Source organism: Macaca thibetana, chromosome 15 (genome assembly GCF_024542745.1).
Source record: "Macaca thibetana thibetana isolate TM-01 chromosome 15, ASM2454274v1, whole genome shotgun sequence".
Taxonomy (NCBI): Eukaryota; Metazoa; Chordata; class Mammalia; order Primates; family Cercopithecidae; genus Macaca; species Macaca thibetana.
This window is the reverse complement of record NC_065592.1, coordinates 75,076,703-75,099,218: the sequence shown is the minus strand read 5'-3', so window position 1 is coordinate 75,099,218 and position 22,516 is coordinate 75,076,703. Positions and strand designations below refer to the sequence as shown.

Below are 22,516 nucleotides of genomic sequence, written 5' to 3'. Positions count from 1 at the left end.
TTTCTTACTGATGAGCAGGGACCAATTGGTTAGAATCAGAGAGGTTTCTTACCTTTAAGTTACAATTGCTTTCCTTTGAGTTGCTGTCACAAATCTACTGTCCCCCAAGTGGTTTACCTTATTTCAACCATAAATCATACATAAATTTACCAATGAAAATTTGGATATTATTGTAGATATACTGCAGAATTTGCTATGATTTAAATTTTTAAGAGCTTTGAGGTGCATAAACATACATCTAAGTGTACATTGATTTTTAGTAAATTTATAGTGTTGTGCATCCATCATCACAATCTAGTTTTAGAACATATATATATCAACCTTAAAAAGTACTATGCCCATTTGTCATCAACCTCTTCTCCCACTCCAGCCTCAGAAAACCTTGGCCTACTTTTGTCCATTTGGATTTAGCTTCCTGAAATTTTCGTATCAATGAAATCATATGGTATATAGTCATTTGTGTTTGGTTTTCATTTAGCATAATGTTTTTAGGTGCATCCAGGTCATAATATTTCTTTTTTCAAAATATGTGTAAATTAAGGGGTGCGAGTGCAGTTTTTTTACATGGATATATTGCACAGTGGTGAAGTCTGGGCTTTTAGTGTAATCATCAGCTAAAGAATGTGCATTGTACACATAAGTAACTTCTTATCCTTTATCCCCTTCTCATCCTTCTGAGTCTAACATCTATTATTTCACACTCTATGTCTGTGTGGTAGTATTCCTTTTTGTTGCCGAATATTTTTCCATTAGTTGGGTGTGCCACATTTTTATCTCCATTCACCAGTTGAGAGTATTTGAGTCACTATGAATAATACTCTCATTTTGAATCATTGTAATACTGCTGTAAACATTTGTATACATGTCTTTGTGTGAATAAATGTTGTTCTTCTAGAGAGATACCTAGGAGTGCAACTACTAAATCATATGGCAAGTTTAACTTTTTAGTAAAGTGCAAAACTTTGTTCCAAAGTGGCTGTAGCATTTTACAATCCTGCCAATAATGTATGAAAGTTTCTGTTTCTCCACATCCATTCTAGAGGGTTTGTAGTGGTGTCATATTTGTGGCTTTAATTTGGTATTTTTTTAATGACCAAAATGTTTGGCATGGTTTCATGTGCTTATTAGCTATTTATCTTGTTCCATTTATGTATCTTATTAGCCATTTCACTATACCTATGTAGTTAATTATCTATTCAAATCCTTTGTCCATTTAAAAAACAAACAAACAAAAAGTAGTGATCTGATCTTGGCTCACTGCAGCCTCAAACTCTTGGGCTCAAGTGATCCTTCCACCCCAGCCTCCCTAGTAGCTGGGACTACAGGTGCACAACACCATGCCTCACTTATTTAAAAATTTCGTAGAGACAGGGTCTCCGTAAGTTGCCCAGGCTGGTCTTAAACTCCCATCCTCGGACTGTCCTCCCAAAGTGTTAGGGTTACAAGTGTGAGCCACGATGCCCAGACCATTTTTGTTTAAGTGGAATATTTCTCTTATTATTGAGTTGTAAGAGTTCTTTATGTATCCTTGATACAAATTATTTAGCAGATATATAATTTGCAAAGTTCTGCAGTGTTAAGTACGTTCACATTGTCATGTAACCATTACCACCATCAGTATCCAGCACTTTCATTTTCATTTTCTCAAACTGAAACTTCATGCACCATAAACGGTAATTCCTAGTTTTCTCATGCCATCAGTCCCTGGAAACTACTATTGTATTTTCTGTCTTTATGAATTTGACTAGTCTAGGTACCTCAGACAAGTGGAACCACACAGTATTTGTCTTTTTGTGATTGACTTATTGCACTCAGCATGCCTTAAGTTTTATCCATGCTGTAGCATGTACCGAAATTTCCTTCCTTCTAAGGCAGAATGATATTCCATTGTATATGTACATACTGTATTTTGTTTTATTCATTCGTCTGTTGATGGACACATGGGCCGCTTTTACCTCTTGGATATTGTGAATAATGCTGCTGTGAACTTGGGTAGACAAATATCCAGATCCCTGCTTTACTTCTTTTGGGTACATACCCAGAAGTGGACTTGCTGTTTCATTTCGTTATTCTGTGTTTTCTTGTTTTGTTTGTTTGTTTTTGGAGAAATTTTCCTTTTTTTTTTTTTTTTTTTTTTTAAGAAATTGCCATATACTGTGTTTCCACAGTGCTACATCATTTTACATTCTTACCAGCAATACAGTGGTTCCAATTTCTTCACATCCTTGCCAGTACTTGTTTTCTGTTGTTTTGATGATTGCCATTCCCTTGGGTCCAAAGTGGTATCTCATGGTTTTGGTTTGCATCTCCCCAGTGATTATTAATGTCGAGCATCTTTTATGTACTTGTAAGTCATCTATATGCCTTCTTGGAAGGACTGTCTATTGAAGTTCTTTGCCCATTGTTTTTCTTAGGTTATTTTTTGTTGAGTTGTAATGCTTCATGTATTCTGGGTATAATCCTTTATCAGATATGTGGTTTTTAATACAGTTATGCTCCACGTAATGGCGTTTTGAGATGTTTCTGTCAACAGACTGCATTATATATGATGGTGGCCCTATAAAATTCTAATGGAGCTGAAAATTTTTTCTTGCCTAGTGACAATATAAATTTTATATAGTGCAATGCATTACTTTTTCTATGTTTAGTTGTATTTAGATATAGAAATATTTACCATTGTGGTACAGTTGCTTATGTATTCAGTACAGTAATATGCTATATAGGCTTGTATCCTAGGAGCAATAGGGTATACCATATAGCCAAGGTGTGTAGTAGACCGTAACATCTAGGTTTGTGTAAGTACACACTGTGATGTTCACATGATGACAGAATTGCCTAGTGATGCATTTCTTGGAACTTACCCACTCTTGTTAAAGTGACACATGACTGTATTTTCTTCTATTTCAAGGGTTACATTTTTACTCTCTTGGTAGTGGCCATTGATGCACAACATTTTCAATTTTGAGGAAGTCTGTCTTACCTATGTTTTTGGTTGCCTGTGCTTTCAGTATCATATCCAAGAAATTGTTTTCAAATCCAAAGTCATGAAGTTTTTGCCTTGTGCTTTCTTCTAAGAGTTTTATAGGGTGAGGTCTTCTGTTTAGAGTTGTGATCATTTTGAGACAATTTTTGTATATGGTATAAGATAAGGGTCCAACTTTATTTTTTTACATGTGGATATCCAGTTTTCCCAAAGCTGTTTGTTGAAAAGACTTTCTTTCCTTTTCCCCCATAAATGGTCTAGGTAGCCTTGTGGAAAATAATTTGACTATTTATGCAGGAATGTATTTCTGGACTCTGTGTTTTATTCTGTTGGTCTATATGTGTATATCTTTATGCCAGTACGACAGTATTTTGAGTGCCGTAGCCTACTAGGAAGTTTTGCTGTCAGGAAATATGAGACGTCCAACTTTGTTATTTTCAAGTTTGTTTTGTCTATTCGAGGTCTCTTGGGAATCCATGTGAATTTTAGAATGGATTTTTCTGTTTCTGCTAAAAATGCTGTTAGGATATTGAAAGGACTTACATTGACTGTGTAGATCACTTTGGGTAGTATTGACATCTTAACAGTATTAAATTTTCTAATCCATGAGCAGAGGATTCCTTTTCATTTATTTGTGTCTAATTTCTTTCAGTGGTATTTTGCAGTTTTCACTATAGAAGTCTTTTGCCTACTTGATTACGTTTAGTCCTAAGTACTTTATTATTTTTGATGTTATGGTTTGCTGATTTTTCTGTGTTGATTTTGTACTCTGCAGTTTTCCTGAATTCATTCATTCTAATAGGTTTTTTGTTGTTGTTGTGGAATCTTTAGAGTCTTTACTCTAAAGATAAGATACTCTATAAGATCATGTCTGTCATCTTCAAACATATAATTTTACTAACTCATTTCCAAGTTAGATTTATTTTATTTCATTTCCTTGCTGATTGCTCTGGCTAGGGCTTTCAGTATTATGTTGAATGGAAGTGGTAAGAATGGGCATCTTTGTCTTAATTCTGACCTTAGAGGAAAAGCTTTCCATCTTTTCACCATCGAGTTTGATGCTGGTTACAAGTTTTTTTGTTTGTTTTTGTTTTTTGTTTGTTTGTTTTTGTTGTTGTCGTTGTTGGTTTTTTCTTGCTCTGTTGCCCAGGCTGGAGTGCAATGGTGTGATCTCCGCTTACTGCAAACTCTACCTCCTGGGTTCAAGCAATTCTTCTGCCTCAGCCTCCCAAGTAGCTGGGATTACAGGTGCCCGCCACCATGCCTGGCTAATTTTTTGTATTTTTAGTAGAGACAGGGTTTCACCATGTTGTCCAGGCTGGTCTTGAACTCCTGACCTCAGGTGATCCACCTGCCTCGGCTTCCCAAAGTGCTGGGATTACAGCTGTTAGCCATCACGCCTAGCCAGCTATAGGTTTTTAATCTATCGCCTTTTTATTATTTTGAGATAGTTTACTTCTATTCATAGTTTTTCGAGTATTTTTAGCATAAAAGGATATTGAGTTTTGTCAGATGTTTTTTTCTGAGTCAGTTGAAATGATTATCTGTTGGTGGACACTTAGGTTGATTCCATATCTTTGCTAATGTTAACAGTGTGGCTATAAACATGGAGGTGCAAATAACCCTTTCATGTACTTATTTTGTTTCTTTTGCATAAATACTTAATAGTGGGATTGCTGGATCATATGGTAATTCTATTTTTACTTTTTGAGAAATCTTCATACTGTTTTTTATAATGGCTGTACTAATTTATATTCCCACCACAGCGAGTTCCCTTTTCTCTGCATTCTCATCAGCATCTGTTATTTGTCTTTTTAATAATTGCTATTCTAACTGGGTTAAGATGGTATCTTGTGGTTTTGATTTTCATTTTCCTGATGATTAGTGATGTTGAGCCTTCTTTGATATACCTGTTGGCCATCCGTATGTCTTTTGAAAAAATGTTTATGTCTTTTGCCCACTTTTTAATGGGAATGTTTTGTTTAACCGTTGAGTTGTTTGAGCTACTTGTATATTCTGGTTTTTAGTTTCTTGTCAGATGAATAGTTTGCAAATATTGTCTACCATTCAAAAGGAAGGTTATTTCTTTACTCTGTTGGAATGTTTCTTTTGCTATGCAGAAATTTTTTTAGTTTAATTTAGTCCCGTTTGTTATTTTTGTTTTTTTCGTATCTGGAATGTTTCTCCTATGTTTTCTTCTAGTAGTTTTATACTTTTGTTTCTTTCATTCAGGCCTTAAATCCATTTTGAGTTGATTTTTATATATGGGGAGAGGTAGTCATCTAGTTTCATCCTTTTGCAAATGGATGTTGAGTTTTTCCAGCACCATTTATTGAAGGAAGGTGTTCGTTCCCTAATGTATATTCTTTGCAACTTTGTTGAAAAGTCATTGGCTGTAAATTTGTGAATATATTTCTGAGTTGTCTGTTTTGTTGAGAATATTGGTCCATGTGTCTGTTTTTATATCAGTACCATATTGTTTGGTTTATATAACATAGCCTTGATATGTTTTGAAGTCAGATAGATGCCTCCAGCTTTATTCTTTTCGATCAGGATTGCTTTGGCTTTTCGGGCTCTCTTGGTTCCATGAGAATATTATAAGTGTTTTTTCTATTTCTTTGAAAAATGAAGTTGATATTTTGATAGGTATTGCGTTGAATCTGTAGATCACTTTGACCAGCTTGATCATTGTAACGTAATTCCTCAGATCCATGAGTATGGACTGTTTGTTTCCTCTTCAGTTTTTTCATCACTGTTTTGTAGTTTTCCTTATAGAGGTCTTCTACCTTATTGGTTAAATTTATTCTAGTTTAATTTTGTAGCTACTATAAATAGGATTGCCGTCTTGATTTCTTTTTCAGCTAGTTCATTATTGATGTATAGAAATGGTAGTCATTTTTGTATGTTGATTTTGTGTACTTCAGCTTTACTGAGTTTACGTATAAGATCTAAGAGGTTTTTTTGTGTTTTTTTGTTTTTGTTTTTGTTTTTTCTTTTTTTTTTTTTTGAGACAGAGTCTTACTCTGTTGCCCAGGCTGGAGTGCAGTGGCGCGATCTTGGCTCACTGCAACCTCCACCTCCTGGGTTCAAGTGATTCTCCTGCCTCAGCCTTCCGAGTAGCTGGGACTACGGCCATCCGGCACCATGCCTGGCTAATTTTTGTATTTTTAGTAAAGACGGGGTTTCACCACATTGGCCAGGCTGGTCTCAAATTCCTGACCTCGTGATACATCTGCTTAGCCTCCCAAAGTGCTGGAATTACAGGCGTGAGCCACTATGCCCGGCAGATCTAAGAGTTTTTTGGTGGAGTTTTTAGCTTTTGCTAAATATAAGATCATGCCATCTGCAAAGAGGGACAATTTGACTGAATTTTTCCAGCTGGGATGCCTTTTATTTCCTTTTCTTACCTGATTGCTCTGGCTAGGACTTCCAATACTATGTTGAATAGGGCTGGCGAAAGTGGCATCTTTGTCTTTTTCAGTTCTTAGTGGAAAGGCTTTCAGCTTTTTCACATTCAGTGTGATGTTAGCTGTGGATTTGTCATGTATGGCCTGTATCACATTGAGGTATGTTCCTTCTATACCTGGTTTGTTGAGTTTTTATCATGAAATGATGTTGAATTTTATTAAATGCTTTTTCTGTATTTATTGATAATGTTTTTTGTCCTTGACTCTGTTGATGTGATGCATCTCATTTATTGATTTGTATATGTTGAACCATGTATTAGTGCATTTTTTACACTGCTATAAAGAATATTCAAGACTGGGTAATTTATAAAGGAAAGAGGTTTAACCGATTCACAGTTCTGCATGGCTGGGGAGGCCTCAGGAAACTTAAAATTATGGTGGGAGGCAAAGGGAAAGCAAGGGCATTCTTCACATGGCAGCAGGAGAGAGAGGGAGCAGGGGAAACTGCCACTTACGAAACCATCAGATCGTGTGAGAACTCACTATCATGAGAACAATGTGGGGGGAAAACCATCCCTATGATCCAATCACCTCCCTCCCTCAACATGTGGGGATTATAGGTTCTTCCCTCTACACGTGTGGATTACAATTTGAGACAAGATTTAGATGGGGGACACGGAGCCAAACCATATTAAACCATCCTTGCATCCCTGGGATAAATCTTACTTATCATGGTATATTATCTTTTTGATGTGTGGTTGGATGTGGTTTTCTAGTATTTTGTTGAGGATTTTTGCATTTACCTGCATCAGGGATATTGGCCTGTGGCTTTCTTTTTTATGTTGCATTCTTGTCTGGCTTTGGTATAAGAATAGTGCAGGTGTTGTAGAATGAGTTGGGGAGAATTCCCTTCTCTTCAATTTTATGGAAAAGTGTGAGGAGAATTTGTGTTGTAAGTTTGGTAGAATTTGACTTTAAAGTCATCTGGTCCTGGGCTTCTCTTTTTCGGGAGAGTTTTTATTACTGATTCAATCTCATTACTTGTTTTTGGTCTATTTGGGTTTTCTGTCTTCATGATCCAATCTTGGTAGGTTGTTATATGTTCAGGAATTTGCCCTTTTTCTCTAGGTTTTCTAGTTTTTTAGTGAATAGTTTATAATAGTCTCTGATCTTTTGTATTTCTGTAGTATCAGTTGCAATGTCTTTTTCATTTCCGATTTTTTTTTTTGGATCTTCTCTTTTTTTTTCTTACTTAGCAGTTTACCAATTTTTAAAATCTTTTCAAGATGCCAACTTTTCATTTTGTTGATCTTTTGTGTTTTTTTTAGTGTCCTTCATTTTGTTCTGCTTTGTATAAATATATATGTATGTATATGCATACTTTATAGCAGAAATATATATATATTTTAATAGTAAAGGAGGCCACGTCCCAGGGCTACACTCCTGCTCCAGCCCGTCCCCCTGATCTTTATTATTTCCTCCTTTCTGCTAATTTTGGATTTGGTTTATTCTTGCTTTTCTAGTTCCTTGAGGTCCATTGTTAGATTTTTTGTTTGAAATCTTTCCACTTTTTGGATGCAGATGTTTATTGCTATAAACATCTCTCTTAACCCTGCTTTTGCTGTGTCTCATAGGTTTTGGCATGTTGTGTTTCCATTTTCATTTGTTTCAAGAATTTTTTAAAATTTCCTTCTTAATTTATTCATTGGCCCAATGGACATTCAGGAGTATTCTATGTAATTCCCATTTATTTAGACCGTTTTCTAAGTTCCTCTTGGTATTGATTTCTAGTTTGAGGATTCTACTGTGGTCTAAGAAGATATTTGATACAGTTTTGAGTTTATTTTTATTTTTTTCTTTTTTGAGATAGGGTCTATCTCTGTTGCCAGGCTGGAATGAAGTGGCACAATCATAGCTCATTGCAGCCTTTACCTCCCTCGCTCAAGTGATCCTCCCACTTCAGCCTCCCAGAGTTTTAAAATTTTTTGAGAGTTGTTTCGTGGCCTATCATATGGTCTGCACTGGAGAATGTTTCATGTGCTGACAAGAATGTATTTCCATAGCTGTTAGATAAAATTTTTCTGTAAATGTCTGTTAGGTTCATTTCATCTAGAGTGCAGTTTAAATCCAGTGTTTGTTAATTTTTTTGTCTCAATGGTCTGTTGCTGATAGTGGGGTGCTGAAGTTCCCAACTATTATTTTATTTTATTATTATTAGATACAGGTCTCACTCTGTCACCCAGGCTAGAGTGCAGTGGTGTGATACCGGCTCACTGCAACCTCCACCTCCTGGGTTGAAGTGATTCTCATGCCTCAGCCACCTGAGTAGCTGGGATTACAGGTGTGTGCCACCACACCCAGCTAAGTTTTGTATTTTTAATAGAGACAGGGTTTCACCATGTTGGCCAGGCTGATCTCGTTGAACTCCTGGCCTCAAGTGATCTGCCTACCTCAGCCTCTCAAAATACTGGGATTACAGGCATGAGCCACCATGCCTTGCCCCAACTTTTATTGTATTGGAGTCTACTTCTTTTTTTAGGTCTAATAATATCTTTATATATTTGGGTGCTCTGGTGTTAGGTGCATATATATTTAGAATTGTTATATCCTCCTGCTGAATTCATCTCTTTATCATTATACAATGATTTTCTTTGTCTCTTTTTACTGCTTTTGATTTAAAGTCTGCTTTATTTGATGTAGGTGTTGCCACTTCTCACTTTTTGTTCTGTTTGCATGAAATTCCTTTTTCCATCTCTTTACTTTTAGTCTGTGTGCCTTTCAAGGTGAGTTTTTGTAGGTAGCATATAGTTTGGTCATGTTTTCAAATCCATTCATCCAGTCTGTATCTTTTAAGTGGAAAAGGTGATTATTGATATTATTGTGTGTGTGTGTGTGTGTATATATATATATGTGTATATATATATGTATATTTAAATATAGATAGATATGTGAGGTCATAATCCTGTCCTTTTATTAATTGTTTTCTGGTTGTTTTGTATATTCTTTGCTGTTTTCTTTCTCTTGCTAGCATTATAAGTTGGTGATTTTCTGTAGTGGTAACATTTGAATCCCTTCTCTTCTCATTTACGTGTTTGCTCTACCAGAGAGTTTTATACTTTTGTGTTTTCATGATGGTAGACGTAGTCCTTTTGCTTCCAACACCCTTAAGCATTTTTTGTACGGCTGATGTAATTGTGATGAATGATCTCAGTTTTTGCTCATCTGGGAAAGACTTTCTCCTTCCTTTATGAAGGATAACTTTGCTGGGTGTAGTGTTCTTGACAGGCAAGTTTCTTTTGTTTTGGTTTGGTTTGGTTTTTTCCTCAGCTGCTCGAATATATCGTTTCATTCTCTCCTGTCCTGTGAGGTTTTTGCTGAGAAATTCACTGTTAGTTGATGGAGGTATTCTTTAAGTGACTACATTCTTTTCTTTTGCTGTTTTTAGAATTCTGTCCTTATTTCAACAGTTTGATTATAATGTGCCATGAAGACCTTTTGAGTTGTATCTCTTTGAGGATATGTGAGCTTCCTGTTTCTGTATGGTTAAATCTCTTGCTACACGTGGGAAATTTTCAGCTATTATTTTGTTAAATAGTTCTTTTTCTGCTCCTTTGATCTTCTTTTTGCCGTCTGTAACAACAAAAATTCAAATAGATCACTTTATGGTGTCCCATATGTCATGTAGGCTTTGTTCATTCTTATTTATTCTTGTTTTGTTTTCTGAGTTATTTCAAAAATCTGAAATTCATTCTTCTGCTTGATATCATCCATTGTTGAAACACTGGAATGTATTTCTTATTCCATTTAGTGAATTCTTCTGTTCGAGGATTTCTGTTTGGTTTCTTTTTTATGATATCTATCTCTTTGGTGAATTTTTCATTCGTATCTTGAATTGTTTTTCTGATTTCTTTGTATTTTTGTGTTCTCTATCTCACTGAGTGTCTTTAGTATTATTTTGAATCCTGTTTCTGGCATTTCATAAATTTCTTTTTTATTAGAATCTGTTGCTGGAGAATTATTGTGTTCCTATGGAGATGTCATAATTTCTTGCTTTTTCGCGTTACTTGTATACTTACAAGTTGATGTCTGTACCTCTGGTGTAACAGTTACTTCTTCCAGTGTTTTAGATTGGCTTTCAGAGGGGGTAGACTTTTTCCTGAAGATCTATCCGTGGTGTTGGTTGGGTAGGGCACTTTGTCTTTGATTCTGGGTGTGTGCAGTAGTGTATTTTTCATATGACTGTTTTAGCCATCTATAGCATTAGTAGTGTCTGTGATTTCCTCAGTGATTTAGGGTGCAGTTGTTAGCAGAGGCTGAGGTGAAGTATTCCTGGGCAGTGGGATGCCAGGTAGGCCAGTCCTTGGGCACCAGTGGTGGTGGCAGCAGGCTGTGTGCCTGTCCTTCGGTCCCAGGGTACACAGGCATGGTGTTAACAGGTTTAATTGGGTTAATTCTTAGGCCTCCATGTGGCTTGCTCAGGTGCTGGTGGTTGCAGTGGATGACCAGGTGAGTGGGTAGGTCCTTTGGTCCCTGGGCAGTGTGTGTGGTATGGGCTATGGCAGTAGTTGTGGTGGTAGCATCATGCTGGGTGGGCTGACTCTCAGGCTTCCCTATAGCAGTGCATATGTGTGAGTGGCAGACAGGGTGCGGCAATCTCTATGCTCCAGTCTCTATGCTTGGGCACTTGGGGGTGTGTGGTGCCAGGCCAGGTGGGCCTGTCTTCAGACCCCCTGGTAGAGTGCTCAGGTAGCAGCAATAGGTAGAGAGAGGCTATCCTCAGTACATGTGCATGTCCGCTATGGCCCTGCTGCTGGAGGGGATAGGGTTGTGTCGGTAGCCTCACACCAGAGGCTGGGGTGGGGCAGGTATGGTGTGCTTTGCTCCAAGCAGTGTCAGAAACATTGACACTGGCATGCTGGGAGATTCTGTCTCAGGACATGTTCAAGTGTGCTTCAGTCTTGCTGTTTGTGGAGGTGGGGTTGCTGTCAGTGGCAGCAACCCCAGCTGACAGGGTTTAGGCTCTCAGAAGTGTGGGCTTTGGCTCATTTTGCCCTTGTGATAGCCTCCCCAGTATGCCCTCCCCAGTGCATTGTACTTGCCTGTTTTCCACAGTGTAGGATTCTATATATGCTTTAATACCAGGGACTCTGCCACTCTGCTGGGTCCAAGTAGCATTGCATCACTGTAGCCCCCCAGGTAGATGCAGGGAATGTTAGTAGGGCTTTACTAATGTGGAAATGCAGGGACTCTTGTGCTCAAGGCCAGGATGCAGCCTGATAAGAGCTGGACTGAAAATGGCACAATGCTATAGCTGTTTAGGTGTCATGCAGGTGGTAGAGGACTCAGTGTGAGCTCTCTGGAGCAGTGTCATCACGTGGTCTTTAAGAAGTTCTCTGTGCTAGTCTCTGGACCCCCTCTCTGTAAGCTAGGGGTTGCAGGAGTCCATGGTGGGAATGTGGGCTGCTGGGTATCTCTCAACTTTCCCCCACACTGGAGATCTGCTCTGTGCTCCAAGTTGATAAAGGCCAAGCAGACAACCTTGCTTCCCTCTCTTTCCTTGCTTTAGCTGTTCCCTGTCACTTCTCTGCTAAATTCCAGTGTTGTGTCTTAGATGTTCTGTTGAAAGTGTGACTACTCCCTATTTGGGTTTTTCTTTGTGAAGGAGGCAAGGGCTGATGTCTCTAGTCAGCCATCTTGAAGCCCTCCTCTATTTTTGCTTTTGTTGCCTGTGCTTTTCAGGTCTTATCCAAAAAATTCCTTGCTCAGACCAATATAAGGGAATCATTTCCTTTATGTTTTCTTCCAGTAGTTTCATAGTTTTGGGTCTTACATTTAAGTCTTTTAATCTTTTTTTTTTTTTTTAATTGAGACAGAGTCTCACCCTGTCCTTCATTCTTAAGTGCAGTGGTGTCTCAGCTCACTTCAGCCTCCACCTCCTGGATTCAAGTGATTCTCCTGCCTCAGCCTCTCGAGTAGCTGAGATTACAGGTGTGTGCCACCATGCCCAGCTCTTTTTTTTTTTTTTTTTTTTTTTTTTAGTAGAGATGGGGTTTTGCCATGTTGGCCAGGTTGGTCTTGAACTCCTGATCTCAAGTGATCTGCCCACCTCAGCCTCCCAAAGTGCTGGGATTACAGGCGTGAGCCACTGCACCCAGCCTCTTTAATCTATTTTGAAATGAGTTTTGGGTATAGTAAGATAAGGGTCTAATTTCATTCTTTTGCAAGTAGCTATCCAGGTTTCTCAGCACTATTTATTAGATTATGCTTTCTCCAATGTGTGCTCTTGGCACTTGTTTTGAAAATCAGTTGGCTGTAAAAGCATGGATTTATTTCTGGCCTATTTTGTTCCATTGTTTTATTTGCTTTTATTGCCAGTACCATGGTATTTTGGTTAATATAACTTTGTAGTATATTTTGAAGTCAGGTAGTGTAATTCCACTAACTGTTATTTTTGCTCAAGATTGCTTTGGCCATTTGAAGTCCTCTGTGGTTCAGTATGAATTTTAGGCTTGTGTTTTCCACTGCTGTGAGGCATATCATTGGTATTTTGGTAGGGATTGCATTGGATCTGTAGATCACTTTGGGTCATATGGACAATTTAACAGTATTAATTTTTCCAATCTATAAACATGGGCTATCTTTCTATGTATTTGTGTTTTCTTCATTTCATTACTGTTTTATAGTTTTCATTGTAGGGATCTTTTACTTCTTTAAGTAAATTTTTTATTCCTTGGTATTTTTATAGCTATTAATAAATGGGATTGTTTTGATTTCTTTTTTCAGCTAATGCACTATTAGTGTATAGAGACATTACTGGTTTTTGTATGTTGATTTTGTATTCTACAACTTCACTGAATTATTTTGTTCTACCACTTTTTTGGTGGTATCTTTAGGGTTTCTATATGTAAGATTGTATTACCTGCAAATAGGGCTAATTTGACTTCTCCTGTCCAATTAATTTGGATACTTTTTATTCTTTTTTTGTTTTTTCTTGCCTAATTGCTCTGGCCAGGATTTCCAGTACTGTGTTGAATAAAAGTGGTGAAAAATGGTATCCTTGTCTTATTCTAGATTAGAAAGATTTCAGCTTTTCCTTTTTCAGTAGTGTTAGCTGTGGGTTTGTCATATATGGCTTTTATTGTGTTGAGTTACATTCTTTCTGTTCTTAATTTGTTGAGAGTTGTTGTCAATAGATGTTGAGTTTTGTGAAATGTTTTTTCTGCCTCTACTGAAATGATCATGGGGTTTTGCCTTTTATTCTGTTAATGTGATATATCACATTTATTGATTTGTCTGTGTTGAACCATCATTGCGTTCCTGGGATCAGTCCTACTTGATCATGGTAAATTGTTGAATTTGGTTTGCTAGTATTTTGTTGAGGACTTTTGCATCTATGTTCATCAGGTATTTATTTTTGTGAATGCTGACGTCCAGTTGTTTGAATACTATTCGTTGCAAAGACTGTCTTTTCTCTGTTGTACTTCCTTTCCTCCTTTGTCAAAGATCAGTTGGCATATATTTGTGTGTGTCTATTTCTGGGCTCTCTATTCTGTTCTATTGATTGATTTGTTTATTATTTTGTTAATACCACACTTTCTTGACTACTTTAGCTTTATAGTAAGTCTTGAAGTCAGGTAGTGCTGGTCTTCCAACATTGTCTTCTCCACTATTAAGTTGCTAGTCTTGGTCTTTTGCCTCTCTATATCAACTTCAGAGCGAGTTTGTTGATATCCAGAAAATAAATTTCTGGGAATTTGATTGAGATTGTATTAAATCTGTATATCAAGTTGAGAAGAACTGACATATTAACAATATTGAGTCTTTGTATTCATTAACATGGAATATGTCTCCATTTATTTTTTCTTTTCTTTTCTTTTTCTTTTTTTTTTTTTTTTTTTTTTTTTTTTTGAGACAGAGTTTTACTATGTCACCCAGGCTGGTGGTGCAGTCTCGGCTCACTGCAACCTCCATCTCCTGGGTTCAAGTGATTCTCCTGCCTCAGCCTCCTGAGTAGCTGGGACTACAGGTGCACACCACCATGCCTGGCTAATTTTTGTATTTTTAGTAGAGATGGGGTTTCACTATGTTGTCCAGGTTGGTCTTGAACTTTTGACCTCGTGATCTTCCTGCCTCAGCCTCCCAAAGTGTTGGGATTACAGGCATGAGCAACGGTTTCACCATGTTGGCAGGCTGGTCTCAAACTCCTGGCCTCAGGCAATTCATCTGCCTCGACCTCCCAAAGTGTTGGTATTACAGGCATGAGCCACCGTGCCCAGCCTTGTTTTTGTTTTTGAGATGGAGTCTCTGTTGCCTAGACTGGAGTGTAGTAGTGCAGTCTCAGCTCACTGCAACCTGTACCTCCTGGGTTCAAGCAGTTCTTCTGCCTCAGTCTCCTGAGTAGCTGGGACCACAGGTGTGTGCCACCACACCTGGCTAATTTTTGTATTTTTAGTAGAAATGGGTTTCACCATGTTGGCCAGGCTGGTCTTGAACTCCTGACTTTAAGTGATCTGCCTGCCTTGGCCTTTCAAAGTGTAGGGATTACAGGCATGAGCCACTGCGCCTGGCCTGCAAATGTTTTGTAATGACAAATTCTACTTTTTTATTGCTGGTATATAGAAAATTTATTGACTTTTGTGTATTAATCTTGGATCCTTAACCTTGCTATAGTTGCTTATTCTGGGAGGATTTTGGGGTCAATTCTTTCAAATTTTCTGCAAAGATGATCATGTTATCTATGAGTAAAGACAGTTTTATTTATTCCTTCCCATTCTCTTTACCTTTTATTTCTTTTTGTGGTCTTATCGAATTAGCTGGAACTTCCACTATTCTGTTGAAAAGCTGCTGTGAGTGGAGACATCCTTGCCTTTTTCCTGATCTCAGCAGGAAAGCTTTGAAGCTGTAGGTTTCTCATAGATGTTCTTTATCACATTGAAAAAATTTCTTTCCATTCCTGAGAGTTGTTTTTTTTTAATCATGAATGAGTGTTGTTCTGTAGTTTGCTCAGTGTTTTTTGTTCATTCGTTTTGTTTTATGGAGGCGGAGTCTCACCCTTTGCCCAGGCTGGAGTGCAGTGGCGCAATCGCAGCTCACTGCAACCTCCACCTCCCAGGTTCAAGCGATTCTCCTCCCTCTGCCTCCCAAATAGCTGGGATTATAGGTGCCTGCCACCACACCCAGCTAGTTTTTGTATTTTTAGTAGAGATGGGGTTTTACCATGTTGGCCAGGCTGGTCTCGAACTCCTGACCTCAGGTGATCCACCAGCCTCATCCTCCCAAAGTGCTGGGATTACAGGCGTGAGCCACAGCACCCGGCCTTGCTCAGCATTTTTATCTTGGTTGTTAGATTTATTAAGTGCTTTTTCTGCATTTGTTGAAATAATCACATGATTTTTCTCTAGCCTGTTGATGTGATGGATTATATTAATTGAGTTTTGAATGTTGAACCAGCCTTGCGTACCTGGGGTATATCGTATTTGGTTATGGTGTTTAATTTTTTTAATACATTGTTGGATTTGATTTGCTAATATTTTGTTGAGAGGTTTTATATCGATGTTCATAAGAGATGTTGATCTGTAGTTTTCTTTTTCTTTTCTTTTTTTTTTTTTTTTGAGATGGAGTCTCACTTTGTCACCTAGGCTGGAGTGCAGTGGCGCGATCTCGGCTCACTGCAAGCTCTGCCTCCCAGGTTCACGCCATTCTCCTGCCTCAGCCTCCTGAGTAGCTGGGACTACAGGCACCCACTACCACGCCCGGCTAATTTTTTTGTATTTTTAGTAGAGACGGAGTTTCTCTGTGTTAGCCAGGATGGTCTCGATCTCCTGGTCTCGTGATCTGCCCACCTTAGCCTCCCAAAGTGCTGGGATTATAGGCGGGAGCCACAACGCCCAGCCTGTAGTTTTCTTTTCATGTAATACCCTTGTCTGATTTTGGTATTAAGGGAATGCCGAACTCAAAATTAGGAAGTACTCCTTCTGCTTTTATCTTGTGGAAGGTTTTGTAAAGAATTGGTGTAATTTGTCCCTTCAATGTTTGGTAGACTTCACCTATGAACACATTTAGTCCTGGTTCTTTCTGTTTTGGATGATTATTAATTATTATTTCGGTTTCTTTAATATGTACAGGCCTAGGTTTAGGTCTTTGTTTTGGTTGATATGCTTGGAATGTTGAAAGCCAATAGTTTAATATCAATATTGTATTTTATTTTACTCCAGAAATACTTTGAATACTCTATATGTTATCTTAAATTTTATTTGTGTGTATTTTTATGAGATATTGATAAAAAATACAACTGTTTTCTTCCAGCCGAGTGTGTTAATTGTAACCTACAAGGAGCCTGCAAAATCATCTACTCAGTTTGGATCTTACAAGCAAGCTGAATGGAGGCCAGATAGTACCATGATAGCTGTATCAGTAAGTAGATGTTTCCGCTAAATAGTGTTTTCTTATGAAACCGTTACATTGCATTTAAATTTGATTCTCTTAGATGACTTTCTTTCAGTCTTTTACACTCATAAGCATTTATTTTGTTCTGATAGGAATTGCTTTACTGATTATTCTGTGTGGATTACTCCTACTATAGCTTCTCTTTTGACTCTGCTACTTCCTACCATCCCTAAACATAGCACCTATATCCTTTTCTGTTTGTTGTTCTCACTTTACTGTTTTGTCCTTGAAGTCTAACTGCTTTACTAATTATTCTGTGCATGTTACTCCTACGATAGCTTCTCTTTTGACTCTGCTACTTCCTTCCATCCCTAAACATAGCACCTATATCCTTTTCTGTTTGTTGTTCTCACTTTACTGTTTTGTCCTTGAAGTCTTATCTAGTTTTTGAAAACATATTCACATGGTATTCTTGAATTTATATTTAAAGTCCTCCCTTCCATTCCAAAAGATATCCCACAAAATAATAAGCTTTATATGCATATGTAATACTAAAATTTTCGTATCCATTTGGATCTGTTTCTCCTTTTTTCTTCTGTTCTATTAAACATGCCTAGATATGTTTAATTTTACCTTTTCAGTTCATGTTTTATCACTGTCTAAGGCTGTCATTATGACTTAATTTGCATTAGCAGTAATATATGTGGTTAATTAACCTTATTGAGCACCTCCTATCTGATGAGTACAATTGTAATCAGTTTACATGGATCATCCCATTTAATCTTTCGATAAGTGCTTTGAAGTAGATATTATTATCCCTCATAATTGATGTGTAAGTTGAGGATCTGAAAAATTGTCTTATCCAAGGTTACATGGGTAGTGTATATTAGAGAGATAAGGTATAAACTTAGCTACTCAGCTTCCATTTACTGTATCCTTATAACTAACTTATCTCTTTGCGTTGGTTGTTGGTCGCTTTCTAGTCCGTACTATATATAACACTGACTAGGTTAATAATCTGAAACGTGCCATATGATCAAAAATACTGAGTAGTTCTACACTTCCTATAGCAGGAGTTTGCAGATGACTGACCATGTACCAAATATGCTCTGGTGCCTGTTTGTACACAGACCATAATGTAAGAATAGTTTTTACATATTTAAATAATCAAAACAAGTTGAAGAAGAATATTTGCTATAGTTGAAAATTATGTGATACTTAAATTTCGGTGTCTATAAGTAGAATGTTACTGGGGCACGAAAATCCTCACTGATTTATGTATTGTCTGTAACTTCTTTCAAGCTACAATAGCAGATGGAGTTGAAGTTCTTACAGCAAGCATATGTGGTGCTCTCATTGCTTTGCTCCTCTGTTCAGTGTACTGTATAGTAACACAGTTATAACTTCATAACTTTTCAAGTGTACACATATTGCCATTCTGTGACATTTTATATTATTTTTATTCTAGTACATAATCATGTCAAAAGAACCAGAGAAGAGAAAAAGACCTCGTTTTGTTTTTGAAGCACACTGGAGTGTGGTTTATTTTATTATTGAATTTCATGGCAAAATATTGCATTTATTACTCAGTGGCACTATAGCTATGCCAAAAGAATATAAGCTGACATTACTAGACTAAGCACTTATTGGAATATACTGAAGGTAAAGTTAGAAGACTTAAAAATTTAGCACAGAATAGCTCACCACAGGAGAATTCCTTCACAAAGTATGAAAATGAAAGTGCAGTAAAAGTAAGTTTGCTTGGTTTTTGATGAACTGACAGATGTTATAATACTGCTCAGTTGTTAATTTCAGTGGTCCATGTGAAGTATGAATTGACTGAGAATTACTGTGAATGACTTGTGGAACAATTCCAGATGAAAAAAATTCTCAAAGGAGTTGAGAAAATACTAATTCAGTACAACCCGAAGTAGAATTTAAGAAGTTGTATTAATTGATAGTAGTAAAAATCCACATGGAGCAGCAAAAGACTTACTTGGACAGATTTACACGAAGTTTGTGAAAATATGAGTCTTTTAAAACCTATGGTTTTTGTAAGTTTTTTTTTCAGAGATGGGAGTGGGAATAACTTGACTTGCCCTGCTCAGCACACAGCTGTTATGGCTTGGGTAGTGATAAAGGTTTATTGGAAATTTTTTTTTTTTTTTTTTACGGAGACTGACTTTTTGTTTTCTTTACTTGAAGGACCACCCTCTACCACTTAACAGGCACTGAATAACTTTGGAAAATAGCTTTTGCTGTATTAGAAAACGTTTTCAAATATGAAATATGTAAAATCTCATTAAGGACTGACATTAATAGATAAAAATTTGCACTCAATTTTGATGATAGGGAAAATTACTTTAAACTCCAATTTACCAAAAAGGTTATTTCCACAAAAAGAATCTGATTCTCATTAGTGGATACGTATTACCAAAAAAGGTTGTACTCAGTTCTCATTACTATTATATTTAGAATTTTGTAACTATAAAACTTATAAGAATTTGCATTCTATTAATCATGATGTTTTATTTTTCTGTATTTCTTATGCTTTGACATAAGGGCCTGCTATCCCTGGACAGCCCACTTCCTGCCAGGGATGGCCAGTTCCTAGAGGACTCACCTACAAGTACACCTTCGTATGCAAACTAATCAATCCAAAGCATATAGCCCCAACCACCTCCTTTATTGACCTGTGCCACTCTGGGCTGATAATCCTCTGCCCTAATTATCTCAGGGCTAGGTACTATATAACTAGAGACAACTGATTTATTCAGCCTGGCGAATACAAAGCCTCCTTGCCATGCCTCAACCATTCCTTCCCATGGAAATCACAATAAAGGATCTTACTCATGTTTTCCCCTCACATCCACTGTCTCCTGACTGACCCTGGTAGTTTGCAGTATGTTCCTCGGTGGTGCATGTCATATCCTCTCCTCTTTGGAACTGTGAGTAGTAAACTGTCTTTTCATTGGCAGTCATCTCCTGATCTGTTCACCTCAGTATACCTGAATAATAATAAAATCCACATTTTAAAATATTTTCTTGTTATGTAAGTAAACAAGATAAACCTACATAATATTTTTGATTTTCCCTCTTGACTTGTAAAGTCTAAAATATTTATTATCTGGCCTTTTACAGAAAAGGTTTGCAGATCCTTATTCTACACAACCAAGTCCAGGCTTCTTAGCCTTTCATTTAAGGCACTTTAATCTCTAAAACCCTACTTCATTACTTCTCTGGTGTTATTTTTTCGTTCTTTGTCTACATAGACTTTCATTTAGCTAAACTGGTTTTTTCCATTATTCCTTAGAAATTTCAAAGAAAAATGACAAAATTTGCCAACTCATTGTTGGATAAATGATCATGAGTAGTTGAGATTTCTCTGATTTCAAGCCTAGATGATTAGATAGGTAGGTGTTCATGGCAATTAGTAAAAAATGTAAGAAGAGCAAGTGTTCATGAAAGAAGATGGGATTTTCTGGATTTGGTTCTATAGAGTTTTGTTATGTTACATTATTAACTTTTTACAATTGTGGTAAACTATACATAGCATAAATATATATAGCATTTTAACTATTTTAAGTGTACAATTTAGTATCATTAGTAACATTAATGGTGTTATGCAGCCATTACCACTATCTGTTTTTTTGAATGTCACCCCAGACAGAAACTTGTTTATCATTAAGCATAACTTTGCATTCTCAATTTCTCCAGCTCCTGGTAACCTCTAATCAACTTTTTGTATCTATGAATTTGCTTATCTAGGTATTTCATGTAAGTGGAATCATACAGTATTTATCCTTTTATCTTTGGCTTGTTTCACTTAGCATAATGTTGTTAAGGTTCATCCATAATTGTGTTATGTATCAGAACTTCATTCCTTTTTATAACTGAGTAATATTGCATTGTCTGTATATGCTACATTTTCTTTATCTTTTGGTAGACATTTTGGTTGTTTCCAACTTTTGCCTATTATGAATAGTGCGTCGTTGAACATTGGCATACAAGTAGCTGTTGGAGTTCCTGCTTTTGATTCTTTTGGGTATATACCGAGATATGGAATTGGTGTATCAAAATCCATAAAGGCTGCATCATTTTACATTTCTTTGGCAGTGTAGGAGAGTTCCAGTTTCTCCTTAGCAGCTTAAATGCTTTATTTTCGTTTTGTTTAATAGCCATCCTAAAGGGGTGAAGTGGTATCTTCTTGTAGTTTTGATTTATGTTTTCCTAAAGACTAATGATGTTGATTATCTTTTCATGTGTTTGTTGGCCATTCATATGTCTATGAAGAAATGCCTATTCAAATTCTTTGCCCGTTTTTGGCTGGGTGCAGGGCCTCACGCCTGTAATCCCAGCCCTCTGGGAGGCCAAGGCGGGTGGATCACGAGGTCAGAACATCAAGACCATCCTGGCTAACAGTGAAACCCTGTGTCTGCTAAAAAATACAAAAAATTAGCCAGGCTTGGTGGCAGGCGCCTGTAGTCCCGGGAGAATGAGGCAGGAGAATGGCGTGAACCTGAGAAGCGGAGCTTGCAGGTGAGCTGAGATCGTGCCACTGCACTCCAGCCTGGGCGACAGAGCGAGACTCCGTCTCAAAAAAAAAAAGAAAATTCTTTGTCCATTTTTTAATTGGGCTGCCTGTTTGTATGTTGCTGAGTTGTTTATTCTTATATGAATCCCTTATTGGCTGTATGACTTGACAATATTTTCTCTCAGTCTGTGGGTTTTCTTTTCATTCTCTAAGTCCTTTGATGTATAAAAGTTAATTTTGGTGAAGTACAGTTTATCTATTTATTTATTTTTGAAACACGGTCTTACTCTGTCACCCAGGCTGGAGTGCCAGTGGTGCAACCTCAGCTCACTACAGCCTCTGCCTCCGGGGCTCAAGTGAGCAGCAGGGGCTATAGCTGCACGCCACCACACCTGGCTAATTTTTGTATTTTTTGTAGAGATGGAGTTTCACCATGTTGCCCAGGCTGGTCTTGAACTCCTTAGCTCAAATGATATGCCCACCTCGGCCTCCCAAAGTGTTTGGATTATAGGCGTGAGCCACTACGCCCAGCCTAGTTTATCTCTATTTTCTTTTATTGCCTATGCTTTGGGTATCATATATAACAAATCATTGCCAAATGCCATGATTTTCCTCTTCTTTTTTTTCTTTTAAGAGTTTTATTACTTTATGTTTAAGTCTTTGCTTCCTTCTAAGTTAATTTTTGTAGATGGTGTAAAGTGTAAGATTCCAACTTCATTTTTTGTGTGTGGGTATATAGTTGTCCCAGTACAATATGTTAAAGAACTATCCTTTTCCCATTGAATGGTCTTGGTATGCTTGTTGAAAATCAATTGGCCATTGGTATTTGGGGTTATTTCTGGATGCTCCATTCTATTTCATTGTTCTATATGTCTGTCCTTATTCCAGTACCACAGTTTTTAAATTTCTGTGGCTTTGTAGTAACTTTTGAAATAAAGAAGTGGAATCCTCCAATTTATTGTTGTATTTCAGGATGTAAGTCATGTCAACCCATTATCAACCCATTGTAACTTAAAAATACCATAAGTCAAAAATTTAACAGCCCCAAACATCCATCATAATGTCGTAAGCTGAACCATCATAAGTTCAGTACCATCTGTAGTTTTGACTATTCTGAGCCAGTCCCTAAGATGCTGTATGACTTTTTTGAATTGGTTTTTCTATTTCTGTAAAAAATACCATTGGGAATTTGGTAGAGACTGTATT

General features: G+C 37.2%; 1 protein-coding gene across 4 annotated transcripts in view; it reads left to right on the top strand.

Annotated features, from left to right (window-relative positions):
- RIC1 (RIC1 homolog, RAB6A GEF complex partner 1) overlaps positions 1-22,516 on the top strand; it is a 153,520-nt gene that overhangs the window by 20,292 nt on the left and 110,712 nt on the right. For all 4 annotated transcript variants that reach the window (XM_050761693.1, XM_050761689.1, XM_050761690.1 and 1 more), the window contains exon 2: positions 16,696-16,803. In XM_050761693.1, the coding sequence (XP_050617650.1) occupies positions 16,696-16,803 (108 nt within the window). The remainder of the gene's footprint in view (positions 1-16,695; positions 16,804-22,516) is intronic.